This window comes from Spinacia oleracea, chromosome 5, assembly GCF_020520425.1.
Source record: "Spinacia oleracea cultivar Varoflay chromosome 5, BTI_SOV_V1, whole genome shotgun sequence".
In the NCBI taxonomy this organism is placed as follows: domain Eukaryota; kingdom Viridiplantae; phylum Streptophyta; class Magnoliopsida; order Caryophyllales; family Amaranthaceae; genus Spinacia; species Spinacia oleracea.
Window position 1 is genome coordinate 80,985,423 of NC_079491.1, and position 22,018 is coordinate 81,007,440.

Here is a 22,018-nt window from a genome sequence, read left to right on the forward strand (position 1 = left end):
GAACTTTGTGTTGATGCCTTGGTATCCAGGGTTTAGAGCTCAGTTTTGTCGCATTACTAGTGTGGATCAATGGATTAAGATCCCCTTTTTACCTACTGAATATTGGGCTTGGAGGTATCTTAACCAGATCGTGTCTTGTATTGGTCACCCCATCAGACTTGACCGCTTTACCCAACAAAATGTTGAAAAAGGGCAATTTGCTCGTGTTTGTGTCCACCTCAATATCACCAAACCAGTTCCAAGATCAATCACTCTTAACTTTGGCTCTCATTGTCAAGAGTATTTCTTATTTTACGAGGGAGTGTGGGAAGTGTGTCTGCTTTGCGGAGATCCTAAACACACTATGAACTCATGCCCAAACAATCCCCCTCCTTGCCTTGAATTAGTTGTTGCTAAGCTGGATTCTGCTTCTCTCACTGCTCCCACCCACACTGATAAGGCAACCTCATCTGATTGGTGTACTGTCCTTCCTAAGAGGAGAGCCAAACCTCGTATTTTTGTTAAGGGCAACCGCTCTAGGTTTCACCCTTATGTCCCCCCAGTTACTGTCAAACCTGCTCCTTCTACTGATACAAATTTGGTTGTTGCTTGTGAGCCCATTCCTGTTGCCAATCCCTTCACTAAGTTGGCTGATTTTCAAGTCTCCACAGGGGAGACTGTGACTCTCATGCCACCTACTTTGTCTGCTAATTTATGTGGTGTCATCAATGACATTGATACTAACAATGTTACATCTGCTTCTATGCCTAATCCGGGCAATGATGACATCCTTCCTGATCTCACTTCTGATGATATTGTGCTTGCCCCCGAAAGACATGATGTTCCTTTTAATATGATTGATGATGATGAGATGGATAATTGGGAGGATCATGATGATTTTCTCAATCCCGGAACGCCCCCAAGGCTGCCTGACCTTCAAAAGAGGAGAAAGAGAGACTCATCTAGTCTCTCTCCACCCTCTTCTCCTATCAATTAAGTTATGATCGCCCTGCATTGGCTTTTTGGGTCTACTTTTGCTTCCTGGTTCTGCCCAGACTTTTGCAGCTGCTTGCTTCTCAATCCTATTGTTACTACGCAGCCTTTGAATTTCGAATGGTGTAGTTTGTGGTTTACTATTTTTAATTGGCTATGTAGTTCTCCTTTTTCTAGACTTAATTTCCCTTATTGTCTGTATGTTCTAGATTTAGGGTTCTTTATGGCACGTTCCTCAATCATGTACTGGTTTTCTGGGCTCCAATGCAGGCTTCTTAATGGAATTTTAGTTTGGGTTGTTTTTGTTCGAATTGCCCCTCTGTTTCTTCAATCTTCTGCATTTTTGCTCCCGGATGATTGTTTTTCTGCTCACTTGACTTGTGTTGCTACCTTTATTCAGGTTGCCACTGGTTTTTTTATGTTTGTGGTTGCCTTTTCCTTCGTCCCCTTGGTTTCCTGTATGCGGTGGACTCGTCTTGTAGGTTCAGTTCTCCAGACTTGGCTCCCTTCCATGTTGAGGTACCCATGTTTTGGGATGCTGCTTGGAAGGTTGATGCCTAATTCTGTGAGGCAAACCTCTTTTGAGTCCAAGTTCGATGATGCAACTAAGAATGCTCTTCATTCTTGGCCTGAGAACTATATTTGTCACCCCTAACCCTTTTAATTGCAAGTTCTACCTTGTTATGCCTGGTCATTTGGGTTCGTTATACCTTGCATTACTCTAATTTATGTTCCTGTGTTCTGTTAGTTGCAGAAGGTTCAACCTTTCTCTGGTTCTTGCTGCATTTATATGGTGTTTGCTTCTGGATTGCTCGTTTTCAGGAGCTCTTCCAAGACTGGGCCTTTGCGATTTTCTTTGTTTGTTCGTGCTCAAAGTTTGAATTATTATTCCGTTTGTATAAGGACTCTTTTTACCTTGAACTTTTTTGGGTTTTTATATTGTTAACTCAGAGTTTAAGCTCTGCTACGGACTTGCCTAAGGACTTCACTCCTTATCGGAACCGGATTTTAAAATCCGCCTTGTTTTTGTTTAATATTGTGAACCAGAGCCAAAGCTCTGCTATTGAATTGCCTAAGGATTCTACTCCTTATCGGAACCGGATTTCTGAATCCGCCTTGTATCTATTCTTTCTTTATTCCTATGTGTATCAGGAACAACACTTCACACCTATTAGTACACATTACGTCAATAACTGTATGCCACCCTCCACGGTTCGTATTTTAGGGCATTTCTCAACGAACAATTTTATCATTTCCGAATTATTATGAAAATTTGTGCATGGAATCTTCGAGGTGGTAAACGTGATCACGCCATAGCAAAACTAATGAACCTAAAACAACAAGAAAAACCGGACTTATGCTTTGTTATTGAAACATTAACAAATAATATCCACAGCCAAACTATAACTAAAGCGACTCGATTTCAGAAACATCTCATTATTGATTCTGTCAATCATTGTGGGGGTATTTGGGCACTTTGGAATGAAGATAACATCAAGGTTTTGAATACGACTTTAACACACAGATGTGCACATTTAACAATTCTATATAAACCAACACACACGACTCTCCTTGTATCAGGTATCTATTGCCCAGCGAAAGAGGAGGAAAAATCGCTCTTCTGGGATGATCTTTCCTCCTTCTATGCAAACACCACCCTCCCATGGCTCCTAATTGGGGACTTTAATGAACTCCTCTCCCCAATTGATAAACTGGGTGGGAACCCCATTCATTCGCATCAATGTAAACGCCTCCCGGCCTTTCTGTCTAGCCACCACGCTATCGATGTTCCTTGTGTACAAACGGCGTACTCCTGGAAATCTAATCAAGACTCCTCCCTCCTTGAGCGTATTGCCATTGTTGATTCACATTTTTCCAACCTGTTTCCTAAGAGCACCGTTAAGTATGGTATTTTTTCGGTATCAGATCATGCTCCTGTCATCTTTGACTCAAACTCTGAATACATCAATTCTAATTGCCTTTTCCGCTTTAACAACATGTGGACTCTTGATCAAGACTCTCATGACATTGTTAAAAAAGAATGGAGATTCCGGCAAGAAGGCTCTCGTTTTTACAGGATCCGATCTAAACTTTATAATATTAAGCTTCGCCTTCGGGAATGGGCAAAAACAAAATATGGAAATAATATTACTAAGTTACAAAAAAATAGCGACAAAATCACGGATTTGCAAACAAAATTAATAATACAACCTTTCAATAATATCCTTCAGGATCACCTTCTTCGAATGATTAAACAACGAGAAAAATTACTTGCTTTCGGTCAATCCACCTGGAAAAATTTTGGTAAAAAACAATGGCTTACCCAAGGTGATCGAAACTCCCGTTTCTTTCACCAAAAAATCAAATCCCAGTCGGCCAGGAACACGATTTATCGTCTATAAAACGATTTAGGACAATGGGAATCCGATCCCATCACGGTCCAAGATATTCTTCTTAAATCCTTCAAACATCGGTTCGTATCCACATCAGATCCTAATAGACAACTTGATCTCTCCTTTCTACCACAATGGATTTCTCAGGAACAACAAAACGATCTCATCCAACCCTACTTTGATGATGAAATTAAAGAAGCCTTCTTCTCAATGGATCCGCTGAAATCTCCGGGATCGGATGGGTTTGGTCCGCAGTTTTTTAAAGCTTACTGGCCAATAATTGCTCCAGAAGTTACTACTGCAATCAAAGAATTTTTCTACCATGCCAAACTCCCCAAAGCCCTGAATCACACCATAATTGCTCTTATTCCCAAAAACGATAACCCAGAAAATCCCAATCATTTCCGACCCATCAGCCTAAGTAATACCATCTATAAAGCAATATCGAAATTATTAGTCAACCGACTAAGACCTATTCTCCAACATCACATAAGCCCCTATCAGAATGCCTTTACGGCCGAACGTTCTATCCACGATAATTTACTGATAGCACAAGAAATTTTAAATACCTTCCAAAAATCCACTTCAAAGGTTGGATGGTGTGCGCTTAAACTCGATATGGAAAAAGCTTATAATAGAATCGAATGGGACTTCCTTTGGGCCACCTTTTCCTCCCTTGGGTTCCCGGACCAGTGGATTACCTGTATTAAAGCTTGTGTCACAACAGTCTCTTACTCTCTTAAAATCAACGGCTCTACAACGCATCACTTCTTACCTTCGAGAGGTATCCGCCAAGGAGACCCTCTCTCCCCGCATCTCTTTCTTATCTGTATGGAAGTTTTCATTTTTATGCTTTCCCAAAGTAGCACACTTCCAAACTCAGGAATTGGAATCCGTATTGCCCCTCTTACTCCGAAAATTACCTGCCTCCTGTTTGCTGACGACAGTCTTCTGTTTGTTAAAGCTACTTCAACAGCTACAAATCAATTAAAATCTGTGATAAATTCCTTCTGCAACTTATCAGGTCAACTAATTAATTTTCATAAATCGGCGATCATCTTCTCAAAAAAAATAGAACACTCCCGTAGAGATTTACTTGCTGGGAATTTCTCTATGACTAAATCTGCCTCACTCGGAAGATATCTGGGTGCCCACTTTTCTTCCTTTAAACCTACCAAGTCAGACTATAATGCGATAATCCAGAAAAATATCTCTCGAATCAACCATTGGCATGCTAATTTCCTTTCTAAAGCAGGTAGGTCTATCCTCATTCAAAGTAATCTTGAAGCACTACCGGCTTACGTCTGCTCCTCCTTCTTATTACCTCAAAAAACATGCTCGAATTTGGACTCTATCCATCGTAATTCTTCTGGAAACAATCCGCTTCCTCTAATCATACCCCGCTTATCTCATGGAACAAAATTTGCCAACCTAAAATTCTAGGGGGTTTAGGTCTCAGGAAAACAAGACCTCTTAACCAAGCCTTCCTTGCGAAGCTTGGCTGGAAAATCTTAATGAACGAAGAAAACCTCTGGGTTTCGTTAATTAGTCAACCTTTTTTGAATGTATTCCTAAAACAAAAGACTCCTCTATCTGGCGTCATATCCTTTGCCAAAGAGAGATTCTGCGCAAAGGTATCCGTTGGAAACTCGGGAACGGCAAATCTATCAATTTCTGGCTTGACAACTGGGTTATCCAGGATAATCTCCTTAGTCACTTAAAATTGAATATTAATACAGTCGATTCGAATCTACGTGTTGCTGATTTCATCCTTCCTAACCACGAATGGGATTGTGATAAATTAAAATCTATAGTTCCTCCCTCCTTAGCAACGAAAATTAAAGGATACCTATCCAACTAGAGACCTTGAGGATTCTCCAATTTGGGGAGCTACTTCGACGGGAGAGTTTTCCGTCAAATCCGCGACTTGGATAGCTCATGGGTTACATTCTTCACCCCATACATGGAACTATAACTGGATCTGGAGTTTAGACATTCCACCTAAAATTGCTATTTTTCTATGGCAAATTTGCCATAATAGCATTCCCGTACGAAGTACGCTCCAGAAACGTAACATCCTGCCTTTTGATGTTTGTCCACTTTGTGACACTTATATTGAAACTATGAATCATCTTTTCATTCAATGCCCTTCCTCTAAACTCTTGTGGGATCTCCAATTAACTAAACACTGGCTGGATTATTTTATCACCTCCCACGACCTTCTTGAAAATCTAACCCTTCTCAGGAAGTACCCCACTGCTTTATGTAAGTTCACCTTCCTAATTTGGTCTCTTTGGAAGGAAAGAAACGATTGTACCTTCAACAATGCATCCTTCATCCCATTCCGGGTTTTCTACAAGGCAAACTCTGCTTACCATGAATGGCAATCTCGTCTCCAACTTGACTATCACCAGCTTACGGGCACCCCTATCACTACCCTCATTTCCACTCCTCCGCCTCCTCCTTCCCCTCCAATCATGGTTAGCTGGTACCCCCCCTCCACTCGGCACCTTCAAACTCAACTTCGACGGCTCCAGTAAATCTTCTTCAGCAGCAGCAGGAATCATCATCCGTAATAATGAAGGAATTTCGATTTCAGCATGTACTTTTAATCTTGGTCAAACTCAAGCTTTCATGGCTGAAGCCATCGCTCTCCACAAAGGTCTACAAGAAGCTAGGCGTCTACAGATCGATAATCTCCTCATCGAAGGTGACAATCTTCTTATCATTAATGCAGTTAAAGGGGTGTGGTCTACTCCTTGGAAGATTAGTAACATTATTTCTGATATCAAACATCTCCTCAAACTCTTTACCACGTGGGATATCAAGCACATTTTCAGAGAAGCAAATTCAGCTGCAGATTGGATAGCGAGTGTCGGTCACCTAATTGTTGGGAATATGTATATAGATCCTACTAATAGCTAGAGATTAGCTACTATTTTGTGTAATGATTACTCAGGAGTGACTCTCGTGCGGAGAGGCTCCTAAGTATATTCTCCTTACCTTTCAAAAAAAAAAATATATAACAAGCACGTTCTGTGAACGGCCCCAAAAACTAGTTAACCTAAATAATGATGTCTAGAAGTCGGGGCGTTACAAATATATCCAACTCCATCCAAAATCATAAAATCTAATAGATACGAAGTAAAAAATATAGCATTTGTAATAAATTTTTAATTTTAACTTAACAATTTATTTTATCTTAACAATTTAATAAAATCTGTACATCGCAAAACTGAAGGAATTTTCTCTCTCCCCAAACTCGAACTCGCAGCTGCTCTTGTCTTCTCCCTCTCCGTCCTGCCACCTCCTCCTCTTAAAACCCTTGAACAAAACGAGACATCTTGTAGTTGTATCACAACCTCTAGTCGGTGGCGCCTCTTCCAACCACCTCTTCTTCTCTACCGCTGCAATTTCTCAGTATGTACTTTCTTTGCTTATCTATTTTCCGATTTTTTTAAAAAAATTGTTGATTTTATTTGTAATTGAAGATCCAATAAGTGTTCAGTCTGGGGATGATGGATTTTTCCTGATATGATGGGGGAAGATGGATTTTGCCTGATGTGATGTGGGGTTGATGGGTTTTGCCTGATATGATGTGGGGATGATGGATTTTGGGTTTCAAATTGTTAAACATAAATTTCTGATTGTACATGAAATCATTTCATTCTGATTGTACATGAAGTGATTTCAAGGAAATTCATATTAGAATTTAACCTAAACTATTTCAACTAATTATTAAGATGATAACTTTGCATTACATTGTATTGGGATAAAAGGGTTTGATGGACATATTCCTTGTTTGGATATGGAATGGAGTGAGGGAAAGGAATGGAATTGGAGTTATTTAATACGAGTAGTTCCTTGTTTTTCTTTTGAGTGTTTAAGCTCATGTCCTTGTTGATCACCCAAACATGTTGTCTTAGAAATGTGAGTGTGTGGAGGCTTGTTTGGTTGCTCGTCGACTCTGCTTCTGAGTTTGCTGCTGCTGAATTTTCCAGAAATTCGAGTCCTTGCTACTGCTGCCAATATAAATGTACGGAAGAGCAGGTCTTGACAGATTTAAGAAGGCTCAGGCCTTGGAGCCCTTTTCTGTCACTCCTAAAACATCTCTGCCATCTCCTAAAGTTGTGACCCAATCTTATCCTCAGTATCCTACCCAAAATGGGCAGATTCACTCACAACCTCCTCTCTCTCAGAAACCAGCTCTGGATTCAGCTGCCACTTTGCCCTCCACAATCACTTCCCATGCTACCCAAGTTGGCGGGGGGCAATCTACTTGGCAGCCTCCAGATTGGGCTATTGAACCTCGTCCTGGTGTATATTATCTTGAGGTTTTGAAAGACGGCGAACCCCTCGACCGGATTAATCTTGACAAAAGGAGGCACATCTTTGGCAGGCAGCTCCATGCGTGTGACTTTGTTCTTGATCATCAATCTGTCTCACGTCAGCATGCAGCTGTTGTTCCACATAAAAATGGAAGGTTTGATCTCTTTCACCTTATTTCTCTGTGTACGTCTTTGGCTTGAGTTGTCTCTTCAATAAAACTTATTTTTCTCTACATTGACTTATACTGGAATTCGTACTATGTGGAGTAGCAGTTATCAAAACTCATTTGATACAAAGAATTCATTGACATACTAGAACAAAATCCTCCTGGGCTTCTTCTAGGCACCATCAGAAATTAATTTGCTAAATAGAGCATGACCTGTAGATGCTAACTTACTAAGGGTGTAGCCAACTAGTAAGTTGCTACGATAAATATGGTTCAGCTGCTTGAAAAATTGTTCTGAATTTGAGACAATCTTGGCAAATCCTTAGCTTTCATGATTTGAACTATATACAATGGTTTTTTTGGTAAGAAGTTTTTTTTTTATCAAAGACAAAAAGGAGTTACGGTGAGGATCAATAATCCACCAAAGTTAAAAATGTAGGATAAAGAAATTCCATTCATGTAATCAGGTATGAGATCAAAAAGGGCATAGCAAGAAATGACTCATGAAGCTCGGCGAAGCTTGCCTTTATCCTTTATCACTAGCTTATCAAAAATCTAACCCTAACAAAACTTATCAGTTGATAGTCTTCATTACAACCAAATTACTCACAAATTCTCGAAAAACGATGATTGGCACAATAATAAGCCCCTGAACCTTTTCAAATCTCACAGTATGGTTTTTAGTGTAAACTAGTATAGCTTGGCCAGAGCATTTTATTCCAAGCGCACCAAATACCTTTCGTTTTAAGTTGCCATTTCACAATATACCATTCAATGGCTACCCATTCCCTTCCTAGCCAATATTGTTCATAGTATGTACTCATAGATTATGTCTATTGTGAGTATTAGTGTTGAAGACCAATACCGGGTGCTAGGATGTGTAATAGACTTCATGAATGAAAACTTTTAGATTTCAGATAGTCTTCAGCTTAGCTAAAAGCTATGGAGTGTTTGATCACCTCTACATACACACGCGCGCGGATGAAATAATCTGAGTTGTAATTGCATCAAGCCTTTTTGCACTTGGCTTCACAGTGTGAATTCACCAGAAGCAAGATGATGTAAATATGTAATATAATGTTATGCTGCACTCGCCGCATCCCTACGATTATGAGAATAATATGATGATTACATTTTATATGGCACGCTCAACATAGGAAACATTAAAAAATTATGTTTGTTTTGTGTAACACATCGTGAACAAATATTTTTCTTCTAAAGCAACATATACAGGTACGTTTTTGTTTAGAAAATAAACACAAGTCATACACCCCTATTTGCCAAAGAACTATAGTTAAAACCATAGGAAAAATCGCGGATGCGGTCGCGGTAACTGTTGTGTTGTCGCGGAAACCTCTTGTAACGGATAAATATAATGGATCGCGGCTAACGCGGTGTGAATTTTGACTAAAAAATCACCTTAACATGTTTAAGCATGTTAATACTTATAAGTTTAAAAATAACTATTTCAACACAATATATCCAAACGTATCGTAATATTAGTGGATAAAATTATTATGTGAACAAATAATCACTAAAAATTTCATGTTTCATAAAATATATAGTAAATACTAAAATACTTTTGGCTAATTTGTACAAAAGAACGGTGTAATGGGAGAAAAAACGTTTTAACGCGGTGCGTTACTGTTACGTAATAGGCGACGCGGGGAAAAAGGTGTGATTTTTGTCACACCGATATGTAACAGAGTTTTGCGGAACAGCAAATCCAAAACCCGTTACAAAACGGCAGTTACGTAACGGAACGATCAAGTTTTAATTCCATGGTTAAAACTGTTTGTAAGAGCTTATTTTATTTGCTGATTGTATTTGTAGATTGATTGTTAGTTTGGCAAACTTAGCTGATTGTTCTTTTGTAAATATAGAAGTTGGGTATATATGTCATTTCATTTGCAACAGCCTAGAGTAAAGTTGGCTCTTTCACTCTTTCAGTATGTTCCAAATGTGAACTTATTGCAAAAGAGCTCATTGATCCAATAAGGTATTTAGCAAATAGTGGAAATATTTTCAGTTGGTCATATATTAGAACCGGATTATAACCGGATCTGGAAATTCAGAATCGGTTATGAATCCGGGTACTCGGTCTCACTTCTTTTTTTTCAAGTTTTACTAAGACTCCCTCCACCCCTTAAAAATCGCGCTATTGCATTTTTGAATCAAACTTTAAAAACTTTGACCATGAATTCTCACTAATGTATAGTAGCAAATAGTATAGTTATCGTTTCGATATTTAACTTTTATAATATCAACATTTTATAATTTTACGCGTACGGAGTTGAATATATTTATGTTTTAAGTCATGTTTTGGAAACCGTGATAAGTCAATAGAGAAATCTTTAAGGGATTGAAGGAGTAATAAATTGGTTGAAAATCCCCTTCTAATTGCCCTAAAAAACACTTCGTAATACTCCGTAGACGATATACCTATTGGCTTTAGTTAACTCAAAAAATTGAAAAAAACTGTTGCTCGTAAATATTGAGCTTAGCAAGAGCTTGAGCATCCTCTTCCACATAACCCATATGGAAAGGAAATAAAAAATATAGGAAGAAGAGAGTTGCAGAAGGAGAGGAAGAGGAAATGTGGGAGATACCAGTATAGTTCTACTAGTTGATTTTAGATTTGAGGATGCAAAAGATCTATGGAGGTTAGAGGTAGAAGGTGTTAGATAGATCTAAGAAAATGAAAAGGGAGTTGAAAAATATTAAGGATTTGTGGTGGTTGAAACTTAAAGCTTTGGGTGCTTGTGTTTTGGAAATAATACTTTAGACTAGAGTCCGAAAGTGAAAGTGAGCAAAGACTGGGCTCGGTTAATCCTTTAATTGACTATTATTCTGGATTACTGTCAATATATTGTAGCCCAAACAGTAAAAGTCCGTCCAGTGGCTGGAGTATCCTTTTCCTAAAGTTTGGTACCTGTTACTCTGATCTGAACCAGTCCCAAACAGGGCTATGACCGGACCTGGTTCCGGTAGAGCTGGTTCTGGGTCAGGAAGGCTTGTTCTAGGTCCATGACCGGATAACCATTATTTCTGTTCACGCTCATTATGGAGTCTCACATGTTGTTTGAGTCTGAATTCATTCTAATTTGCGATTAATTGTATTTACACTCTGTTGAATATTATATATTTTTGCTAAACGTTATGACCATCCCTGGCTTTCTTGCAGCATATATGTATTGGATTTGGGATCTGCTCATGGTACATTTGTTGCGAATGAGAGATTAACAAAAGATACACCGGTTGAACTTGAAGCTGGTCAGTCTCTGCGATTTGCTGCATCAACAAGAACTTATGTCTTGAGAAAAAATGAAGCAGCTCTTTTCCCTCAAACTCCTGTGCCCACGGAGATCAATTTGCCGCCACCCCCTGACCCTTCAGATGAGGAAGCTCTTGTTGCCTATAACACACTATTAAATCGTTATGGTATAAGCAAACCAGACCTCATTGGATCTGCAAGTATGTTTTCTATATCAAGTAGCAAAGATGATAGCCAACCACCAGCGAGACCAGCTAAGAGAATGAAGAAAAGTAGAGTTGCCTTCAGAGACCAAGTTGGGGGTGAGCTGGTTGAAGTAGTTGGAGTTTCTGATGGTGCCGATGTAGAAACAGAACCTGGTCCTCTTGGTTTAAAAGAGGGAAGTCTTGTTGGGAAATATGAATCACTAGTCCAAGTCACAGTGATTCCGAAAGGGAAAGGACAGTTTTCTGTCAAGGAAGATAATGTGTCTCCAAAAGGTGTTACTGACAAACTACAGGAAGTCTTGAACAAGGTTAAAAGACCTAATACTTTAAAAAGTGGTATCTATGATGATCTATATGGAGAATCCTTTTCCGGAAAGATGGGTTCATCATGGGCAGTCTCTTCTAGTAGCTCTGTTGGTAAAGAACCATCACCTTCAAGTTTCACTAATGGGATGAAGGATGTTGTTTTGTCCAATTCTACTTCAGGAAGCAATCATAATACTCTTGATGATGACGATGATGATTTATTTGGTGACTGATTTTGAGGTAAGCGGAAAATCTTCTGACTGCCTCTCTTAAAAGGAAAAAAAAAAAAAAAAAGGGCTCTTTGATGGGTAAGCTACTGTAATTGAAATCAAATGTCTAAGATGCATACTTTTGTGCTTAAGGCAAAGGGTCTTTATCTTAATTCTTTAGAGAGGTGATTTTGTTGTATTTTAATACGAGTATTAATTTTCTATGGTGGTGCAATTTCAGTGTCTGTTTGAGGCCAAAGATTTGAACTTGAGGGTCTAGCTGTATAGATCATAGATGCAGTGTTTTGTAAGATGCAGAAGGTTAAAATGTTTTTACATTCACGAAATTAGATTGTTTTGAGGCTTTGATCATATTGTTCAAACAAAACCAATAGCTTGCTTGGCTGAGAAAGCTTCTACTTTTATATGACCTCTAACTGGTCATATAATTAGCCATCTGAACTTGTGTATTGTGCAACCTTGTTCTAGGTATGCTCATGCGCATGAAAACACCAATTTTAACCTAATAACTACACAATCATTGGCTAACTTTTGAAGACTCAAGAACTCTGTATGTTTGTATTTTTCATATATAAATGTATAGGCAGAAAGGTTGCCTTGCTCAGATAACCTTAAATTAAGTCACTGGCCTAAATTAATATGCCTATAAAGACAACATAATCTATCATTTGACACGACCAAAAATTACCCTGCTCTAAACTAATCCTATTTGACCTAGAGTAAAATTACAATACTCCCTGAAAAGATTAATGTCCAGATAATCATCCATTTGCCAGAGAATCCATGACTTGAAGAAGTGGTAGAGTTTGTGACACCAACAAGAAATCGACATTCTCCAACGGAAGGATCCAAGAATGTGACCACACCAAGCCCATCAAAGTCACAACTCCGTACATTTTGTTTCTGCATCTGGTAGTAGCTATTAAATGCGAAGGAAATATTCCCCTTGACCCCAATTCCATTGCAAGAACCACCATAGTTGAGTGTAGTGCAGTCAGCAACACTACAAGCAAGTTTAAAATGGTTTGACACGCTAGACAGATCCTTTGATGGATTCGCGATGCACCATCTAGACGGGAGATAGCTAACATCCTTTGCATTCTTCAATGAGCCACTACCTAAAGCAAGATTTAGTTGATACTTAGCCTGCCCATCGAATGAGAAAATTCCCCAATGCCTTTCGAAGTTACCAGGGAGAGTGCTTTTGGAGTCTTCATCAAGTAGGCCGAAAAGATAAATGTCTAGAGGTGGCACACCAGGCCTGAGAGGAGTTCCTTTGTTGCTAAGAACATGATTTATAAGGCCTTGGTTAAAAGCTCTGGCAGCTGTAAGATTAGCGCCTATAGCTCCATCAGTAGGCCAACCAACCTCACCAATCACTATAGGCATCTGAGCATACCCAATCCTGCTAAGTGCTGCTACTAATGTGTCATAGTTTCCGTCAAAAGCATTGTAGTACACATTTGGACCATCGATCACGGGGTGGTTTGTTCCAGCAAAAAATGCGTAGTCTTGAGGGAAATCCGAATTTCCATAGAGGCTAAGAAAGGGATAAATGTTGACAACAAAGGGAGCAGCATTGGAATTGAGGAAAGAAACAAGTTGGGTGATAATCTGGGTGAGATCGGAGCGAAAGGCGCCTTGAGAAGGGAGAGATGACTCATATGCATCAGCATTACAGGGGACTACTAATTTCACAGTAGATGCAAGATTTGATTTCACCAATGACTGCTGCAAATTCAGCAAAGCCGGAACGACATAAGACTGGAATTGTCCAGAGTAACTGCTAAGAAATGGCTCATTCCCAACAGCAACATACCTGAAAGCCAAGCCAACAACCCTTGAGCTAAGTTGAGATTCTTTCATCAAATAACACAGATTAACACAAATTATAAAAATATTGTACCTGATATCAACGGAAGGGTTTGTAGAGACATACGCAGAAAGGTTGTGATGAACCCATGAATCAGCAGCAGGGATAGAAGAGCTAATAATAGAAAGAAATTCATTGGGAATGCCGACCATAACCTGAATATGGGTTCCCCTGAGACCGTTGAGAACTTCAGGGTCGGCATCGAACAGCTTCACTTTTGAGATCTTGTTCTGCTTCAACAGATCTACAACCGTCGTTGCTGATAGTCTGTGCTGCGACAGCGTTCCCCAGTTCACTCCTATTGCGGCTTCCCCTTTTTTTACTAGTACCACCATTACTATTCCTATTAACAACACTACCAGCTCCTTCCAGTTTTTCATCCCCCCTTCCCCTTTTTCTCTTTCTTTAACAATCACAAATTTTCAAAATAGGAGTTCGATTTTAAATTAACAAATCATTAATTTGCACTTTCTCACTTCTGACAACACCAGATTTCTTCTATTAACGGAGGGAGACATAACAGTTAACATGTCACTCAATATAAATGATTCATACATACGCTTCATCTTTACTTTCCCCCTTTTTTTTATTCCTTTTTTTTAGGGGGAGACACGAATAACAGATGATGGTGTATATGGGATTTTATGCTACTTTGCTGATGTTCACTGAGAAAGTCTCTCGTCATAATGGCTTGCGACAAATTTGGACACAAGTACCATTTAAATAATATAAACTGATTAAATATAAAGGAGAACTGTGAAAGAAAGTTTGGAAAGGTATTTTTTCACCGTAACGGGGAAAGGGGTGTGGGGAAAAAAGAGGGGGGAAACATTGGTGGGGAAATTTCGCCAATTTGTTGGTGAAAAAACACAGAAAATTTGGAGGGAAAGTTGGAGCGAATTGTTAGGCGTTTCATAATTGCGGTTACTTGAGAGGAGAGAAAGAAACAAGAACAGTGTTCTTCGACAGGAGAGAGAGAAGAAAACAAGAAGAACAAGAAAAAGGGTTGGTACGAACTACCCCATAACTGTTTGAATTCGTTGGTAGTAGTCTCGAAATATTTAATTTATTGAAATTTTTGCAAATTTTTATAACTGACGTTTGTACTGAATTCAGATAGTTTGACAGATTTATTTGGAGTTACTGGGTAGATTGATGTTTCTGTTTAATTGTAAATATAAATGAAATTGGTACTTCATAGAAATTTAATTGGAAATTCATAGAGTACTAATTCGAAGATAACAATTTATTCATAATTGGAAAGTTATCGATCTATTTAATACAAAAGTTGATACTGTATGCGTACCAATTAAGACAATAGGTACTATAATTGTACTATAATTGTACCCTCTCAAAGCTCCAGGGTCGGATGGCTTTGGACCGAAATTCTATCAAGCTTATTGGAAGATCATAGGTCCGGAAATAACCACTGCGGTTAAAAGTTTCTTTTTCATGGAAGATTACCCCCTTTTTTGAACCATACCCTCATCGCCTTGATACCAAAAAATGAAAATCCGGAATGCCCCAACCACTTTAGACCAATCAGTCTTTGCAGCACAATCTATAAAGCAATATCGAAACTAATAGTTTCCCGTTTAAGCCCTGTTCTTCAAAAAATTATTAGCCCCTTTCAAAATGCTTTTACTCCGGGTAGATCTATTCATGATAATCTTCTTCTTGTCCAAGAGATTCTAAACGTGTTTAAAAAATCGAAATCCAAAATAGGATGGTGTGGGCTTAAGCTTGATATGGAGAAAGCCTATGATAGAATAGAATGAGATTTTCTATGGTCCACATTAGAACAAATGGGCTTTCCCGATATCTGGATTAAGTGGGTTAAAGCCTGTGTTACTACTGTCTCGTACTCCATCAAAGTTAATAATTCTACGACTGAAATTTTTACCCCGTCTAGGGGATTAAGACAAGGGGATCCTCTCTCACCCTACCTTTTTATTATATGCATGGAAGTTTTCATCATTATGTTAAACAATGCAAGTGCTAAGACTAACACGGGCTTGGGTTTTAAAATAGCTCCCCAATCGCCCAGAATACCGTGTCTTATGTTTGCGGATGACAGTTTCCTTCTTTGCAAAGCCACGAATTCCTCATGTCAAAATCTTCTCAAAGTAATCTCAGATTTCTGCTGTTTCTCAGGGCAGCTTGTTAATTTTCACAAATCTTCGATTATATTCTCAAAGAATATCCCGCATGGAAAAAGGGACTCCCTAGCTAGTATTTTCAACATGTCTAAATCAATGGCCCTAGGACGCTACTTAGGGGCTCATTTCTCTGGATTTACCCCGAATAAATCTGATTTTGAGCGTATTATGCAAAGAAATACTAACTGCATCAATTCGTGGCAAGCAAATTTCCTCTCAAAAGCAGGTAGATCAACGCTAATTCAAAGCAACTTAGAAGCTCTCCCCTCTTACATATGTTCTTCTTTCCTATTACCAAAGAAAACTTGTAGCGTTTTGGATAGTTGCCACCGTTGCTTCTTCTGGAACCAATCCAGTGAAGGGAAAGCTCTACCTTTAATTTCGTGGAAAAAAATCTGTTAGCCAAAGGAAAAAGGTGGTTTAGGACTCAGAAGAACCTACCCCTTGAATAGGGCCTTCATTGCGAAACTGGGATGGAAAATCCTTACAGATAATAGTAATCTCTGGGCCAAAATAATGAGGAAAAAATACCTGAATAACAATAGAACCTTTTTTACTAGCAAATCTAAACCCCGTGACTCGTGTATTTGGCGTCAAATTCTGAGCCAACGAGAAATACTCCGCAAAGGAATTAGATGGAAGTTAGGTAATGGAAAGTCGATTAGCTTTTGGCACGACAATTGGATTGGCCAATTTGCTCTAAAAGACCTACCAGATATTAATCCAACAATGGTAGATAATGTTTCGACAGTAGCTCTTTTCCTTGATGACAGGAAAAACTGGAACACTCAAAAACTATCGGCTACTCTCCCAAGTTCTATCGTAAGTATAATCTTAGGAATCCCAGTTCCCATTACCGATATTGCAGGCAGCCCTATCTGGGGATGTACAACTTCAGGAGAATTCTCAGTTAAATCAGCAACGTGGCTAGCACATGATCTTCCTCCTTCTAATGGTAAGTGGAAATACAATTGGATTTGGAAACTTAACATCGCTCCTAAGCTCAAGATTTTTCTATGGCAAATATGTCACAAAAGTATTCCTACTAAGGAAATCCTCTTTAATAGGAAAATTATGCCAAGCAATTGTTGCCCAAGATGCTCTTTGTCTAGTGAGTCCATTAACCACTTGTTCCTCACTTGTGAGCACTCTAGAAATGTTTGGGCTCACAGCCTAACAAAAAAATGGTTGAATAGCACTTTTCCTATGTCTGACTTCTTTAGTTCCTTGGATTACCTTAGACGTCATCAAATTGTGCTTCATAAATTCATTTATCTGTGTTGGAAAATTTGGAAGGAAAGAAATGATCTGGTTTTTTCAAACACTAATGTTTCACCCTGCCGTTGCTTTTTTAAGGCTTCCAATGCTTTCAAAGAATGGGAGTTCAGGCTTCTTTTAGATTCTCACCAACTTAAAGGTACCCCTTTCACTTCTTCTTCCCCCCCAAGCATCCCTCCAACCACCTCCCCAACCATTTTGGTTAGGTGGTTCCCGCCCCCTATGGGCGCCTTCAAGCTCAATTTTGACGGATCGTGCAAATCTTCTTCAGCAGCAACATGCATCATCATCAGAGATAGTAATGGTAATCCGGTCATTGCGAAAGCCTTTAACCTAGGAAAAATGCAAGTCTTTATGGCTGAAGCTTTGGCTCTTCACAAAGGAATCCAAGAGGCAGTCAGTCTAGGAATTCAGAACGTCCATATTGAAGGTAATAACCTTCTTGTCATCAACTCTCTGAAAGGAGTATGGAAAGTCCCATGGAAGCTTCAAAATATCATTCAAGATATCAAGACCCTCCTCCAGCAGTGTAGGAACGTGCATATACAACATGTTTTTAGGGAGGCAAACAGAGCAGCGGATTGGATTGCTAATGTAGGACATCTCATTACTGAGCCCATGTGTATTAACCCTAGTTCTAGTCCGTCTTTACAAGAAATTGTAAACAGTGATAACTTAGGTGTTACCCTCGTGCGGAGGGGCTCCTAGGTTTTTCTCCTTACCTTTATAAAAAAAAAAATATACGGAGTATGAGTGAACAAATTCGTTCAATGTGATACTATTTGGGTAATTTAGTACCTTAGAACTCGTAGTTTGATATTTCATTAGTACCATACCTTTAAGTAACATTAAAATTGTATACCATGTATAACATGATTCAAATTTGGTTTGAAAAAATACCATGTATAACATTTGGTATATAGTATGTACCATTATCTGACAATTTTGGGGAATGGTTATATTTGTACCAAAATAGAAAACGGACATGAAATTTGGTACAGTATATTATTTGTACCAGTAATTTTGATCAAATTTGGTATTAAAATAATACCATATATAAAAGGAAGATAACATTTGGTAAGTGTTCTGGTGTTGAAGTGGATGAAACAATGGGCTTCGAATGAAGGCCCTTTTGTGTGTGTTGAACATCTTGCTAGCTCGAATGTGTCATGTCCAAATCAACCTGCACAATAAACAAGTTACTAGCCTCGGGGGTGTTTCCGAGGAAAGCCCCTCCGATGCCTAAGTAAGAACAATGCTCGGATTCTAGAGAGAGAAGTTCTCTAGAAGAGTAGTCTTGAGGCGTGAAATGGACGTACCTTGGTATGTGAGCCATGACGACTTATTTATAGTGTTTGTACAATAAATCCCCTTAGGTCATTTATTGCAAGTGGGCCTTGGGCCTTGATTGGTGGCTGAATAGCCTTTTGGAATGTAGTGCTTGTGGGTTTGATGCTGCTATATTGAGCCATTGGGCTTTGGACTTAGTGGCCCAATTGATAGTCAATTGGGAGCCCAAACAACATGCCCCCCAGACCCGGTCCATTTAGGAATAAATGGGCGGGTTTCCATGTATCAGAAGTTGGAAAGTTTTCCCTCTCTTTTTTCAAAAGGGAGTGGAGCAGGTGTCACATGGATGCTTCATGAATGGCGTTGATCGAACAGCCCAGAACAAAGTGGAAGTTAGGCAGTTTCAGTGGGTGGTGGCCTATAAATACTCGACCCAACCCTTCGTTCAAAACTTTATTCGCAAAAATCTTTCTCAAATCCTCCCAGAATTCCGGTGGTTTTTCTTGTGAGTTTCCTTTAGATCTTCGCAAATTTGCCAAGAATCAGCTTCGGGTCTTTGTTCCGTTCGACTTGTCGGCGATTTCCGCTCCGAGGAAGGTAATTTGTTTCTCGTTTTCTCTTTTTTACTCTCTGATTCTTCGTATTTCGGCACTCTTTCTTTGGAGTTTTTGCCATGGCTGGGGGAAGATGGAAGACGAAGACGGGTGTGGTATCCTCGTCTAGTGGCTCTGAGGATAGATCGGCGAAGACCTCTTCTGAGGCTGAAGAGCGCTCAGGGAGTGGGGCTCGCGCTGGGCCAAGTCATGGAACCGGCGCTACTGGCCGTTTTCCTATTCGCCCTTTCTTCCCGAGGCGGTGGGAAGAGGCGGATCCTAAGGGTAAACTTGCGGCTCTCTTTGATGATCCGAGTGAGATTGATGGTCCCGATGGCACGGCCGTTGAAGGGGAGTGGTTAGTTGAAGCTCGTCGAGGGCATTATCATCGGCTCGCCGAAGATCTTTATGGCATTCAATATCTTGGGCTACTGGTGTGAGCTTCCGCTTCAGAAGCACGCTCGGGTGATGAGGCCGCCCCCAGGCTTAATTGCTGTGTATCTCCACCACTTTGATTATGGGCTTCGATTTCCTTTGGATCCGTTCGTCTCCCGAGTGTTGGAGGAGTATAAAATTTCTTTGGCGCAGTTGACGCCGAAGTCGATGCGTCATATCATTTCTTACCGCTGGACATGCGACTTTCTGGGTTATCCCCCGTCTCTCGAGGTTTTCAAGGAGATACATGAGCTCGGGAGGAATCAGAATGCCCAACATGGTTGGTGGACCATTACCAACAAGCGGCTTCGCAAGAGCGACTCGCAGTATCTGACTGCGTTCCCTTATGTGTCTTCGGTTCATAACTGGAAGAAGCAATGGCTTCTAGTGCGGGTGCCCGTGGATCCGAAGCATCCCCATTATTATGCGCCACCGAAATGGTTTGTCAGGGTGGATCCGGAGATGTCTAGGGTTGGCCCGGTCGATCTGGAATCCGGATCATGTTGCTCTTCTGGAGTGGTTCCGAGCGAAAACGACTAGGGAGCCTTTGTATTGGCTTCCGAACTTCCATTATATCACTCAGGAGGCTCTCCTTGCTGCTGCCGGTCTCAGTCGGATCTATGATAGGGGTGAGATTTCTTGTGCTGAGATCGTGCTTCAGCTGAGGTATTTGCCTCTCCTTGGCTTTGCCTGTATCTGACCCTCTCTCTTGTTTTGTTGTAGCGTACGGCGAGGCTGCTATTGACCCTCAGAAATTGGGGTACTCCTTGGAAGGCGAGGTTCTTGAGAGTTGCCCTCCCTACGATTTCAAGGCATCTAACCCTCGGCAGCCGAGGCTAGATAGCTACAAGTTCTCGGATCACGCCTTGGCCCATCTTGAAGACGTCCGAGCCGACCCTTGGTCTGCCGACCGCCCTGGAGAAGCTGTTCCGAGACAGACTGTTCTGCATGAGCTGGTAACTACTTCTGATCCGGTAACATTCTTGTTTTATCTTTTTGGGTATGAGGTGTTTACTGCTGCGGTAGAGATTAATCTCTTTCCTTTGGTTGCAGGGTCCCGAGGTGACAGTTACTGCTCCCGTTGTTTCGTCTGCCTCATCTCCTCTCTCTTTTACCCTTCCCGAGGTAAGAGTTGTTCTTTCTCCATCTTCCTTGTTCTATTTTTTGCCTGCTTTCTCACTCCTATCTTTTCTAGGAGCCGCGGAGGTTGAAAAAGCGAAAATCTTCGGAGGAAGAAACTTCTCAGAAAGGGAAGTCTGCTTCGGGGGCGAGCCCAAAGAAGAAGAAGAAGAAGTCTTCCAAGGTAACTCCCCGTCCCGAGGTTCTTGAGTTTCTGAGCCAACGGCCTTTTTTAACTAAGGAAAAGGTTCAACAGGTTGTTGCCTCGGATCCAAGCCTCGCTGAAGCAGGAGAGCGGTACCTTGCTCGGCAGGAGAAGGAGATGGTTCTCCCCGAGAATCTGCGTCGCTTCATTCCCCTCCCTGGCCAAAGGTTGAAAAGTGTCGCCGTGCTGGTGACTAATGATCCTGTGGATCAGCCTTTGGCCAAGGAAACTGACGTTCCTTCGCCGCTGAAGCCCTTGACTCCAACGGAAGTGTTCGTTGAGGACATTACCCACGAGTTGGAGCAAGCCGAGGTGGATATCCCTATGGTTCCCACTGAGGGTATTGCTTCTGAGGAGGTTGCTGCTGCAATGGGAGAGGATCCCCAGACTCCACCTAGGGTAGTGGTGGAGATTTCTGATTCTGAGGCTGCGGAGAACCCAACTTCTGCCGCCGAAGGTGCCGAGCAGCCTTCGCCTCTCCAACTTGCTGAAGGTGGACCCTCCGAAGGTCGTGGGGTTAAGAGGCCTCGTGAGACTTTGGGCTCGACTTCCACTTCTGTGTTGGAAGGGTTGGTCCATGGCGACCCCTGCGCGGACGTTCCTTTGAAATGGATTCCGTCTGAAGTTCGGGAAACCATGGCTCGCTACGCTCGCCCTGCTGTGTTGGGTGAGGACCCTTTGGCTCATGTGGGCTCTCTGGTCGGTCCCGAAGCTGCCCACGAAAACTTGCTTCGTGGGATCCCGCAGTTCCGCATTCCTGGGGAGGTGGCGAACCATCCGACAAAGATGGCTCAGTACCATCTGAATGAGGTAATGTGTGCGTGTTTTACTTTTCATTTTTTTATTGCTTTCTTTTCCTCGTTTCTCCTAACTTTGCTTTCTCCCAGTCTGCATATTGGAGCTCCTTTGCTGCCGTATGTCAGTTTCATGATGAGAGGCGGCTCCGCAAGTTTGAAGAGCTCTATGCTCGGGACATCCCCAACATTGATCGAAAGTTCAGCTTCCTCGTGTCCGAGCTTGCGAAAGCGAGGCGAGAGGTCGCTGAATTTACCAAGGAAGGTGGGGATGCCTTGCTTCAGATTGGCAAGGAGGTTGGCGTTTTGACTTTCCAAGTGGAGGAGGGTGCTCTAAAGCTTGCTGCCGAAGCGAAGAAGAGCGCCGCAGAGCGAGCTGACCTCGAGGCCAAGCTT

General features: G+C 40.9%; 2 protein-coding genes across 4 annotated transcripts; one reads left to right on the plus strand and one right to left on the minus strand.

Annotated features, from left to right (window-relative positions):
- The first annotated feature begins 6,602 nt into the window (after window positions 1–6,602).
- Window positions 6,603–12,227, plus strand: LOC110776701 (protein phosphatase 1 regulatory inhibitor subunit PPP1R8 homolog). 3 transcript variants are annotated; one of them, XM_056830478.1, is made up of 3 exons: window positions 6,603–6,785; window positions 7,292–7,848; window positions 11,045–12,227. In XM_056830478.1, exons 2-3 carry the CDS (start codon window positions 7,400–7,402, stop codon window positions 11,877–11,879), a joined length of 1,284 nt encoding a protein of 427 aa, XP_056686456.1. In that variant the 5' UTR covers window positions 6,603–6,785; window positions 7,292–7,399; the 3' UTR covers window positions 11,880–12,227. The 3 variants fall into 3 exon arrangements, with proteins under 3 accessions (XP_056686456.1, XP_056686455.1, XP_056686457.1); XM_056830477.1 differs by having other exon boundaries at window positions 7,367–7,848; XM_056830479.1 differs by having other exon boundaries at window positions 6,603–7,848.
- A 202-nt stretch (window positions 12,228–12,429) lies between these two features.
- LOC110776704 (glucan endo-1,3-beta-glucosidase 5) lies at window positions 12,430–14,353 on the minus strand. The gene is made up of 2 exons (XM_021981253.2): window positions 13,783–14,353; window positions 12,430–13,695 (listed from the first exon to the last, which is right to left on the minus strand). The coding sequence occupies exons 1-2, from the start codon at window positions 14,127–14,129 to the stop codon at window positions 12,591–12,593; spliced, it is 1,452 nt and encodes a 483-aa protein (XP_021836945.1). The 5' UTR covers window positions 14,130–14,353; the 3' UTR covers window positions 12,430–12,590.
- Between the last annotated feature and the right edge of the window lie 7,665 nt (window positions 14,354–22,018).

What these genes read in the sequence shown, in the direction of transcription:
- LOC110776701 (XM_056830479.1), top strand. Translation starts at nt 7,400, where the DNA reads ATGTACGGAAGAGCAGGTCTTGACAGATTTAAGAAGGCTCAGGCCTTG. An exon ending in GTTCCACATAAAAATGGAAG is followed by an intron (nt 7,849 to 11,044) that starts GTTTGATCTCTT and finishes GCTTTCTTGCAG; the next exon opens with CATATATGTATTGGATTTGG.
- LOC110776704 (XM_021981253.2), bottom strand. Translation starts at nt 14,129, where the DNA reads ATGAAAAACTGGAAGGAGCTGGTAGTGTTGTTAATAGGAATAGTAATG. An exon ending in AACCCTTCCGTTGATATCAG is followed by an intron (nt 13,696 to 13,782) that starts GTACAATATTTT and finishes CTTGGCTTTCAG; the next exon opens with GTATGTTGCTGTTGGGAATG.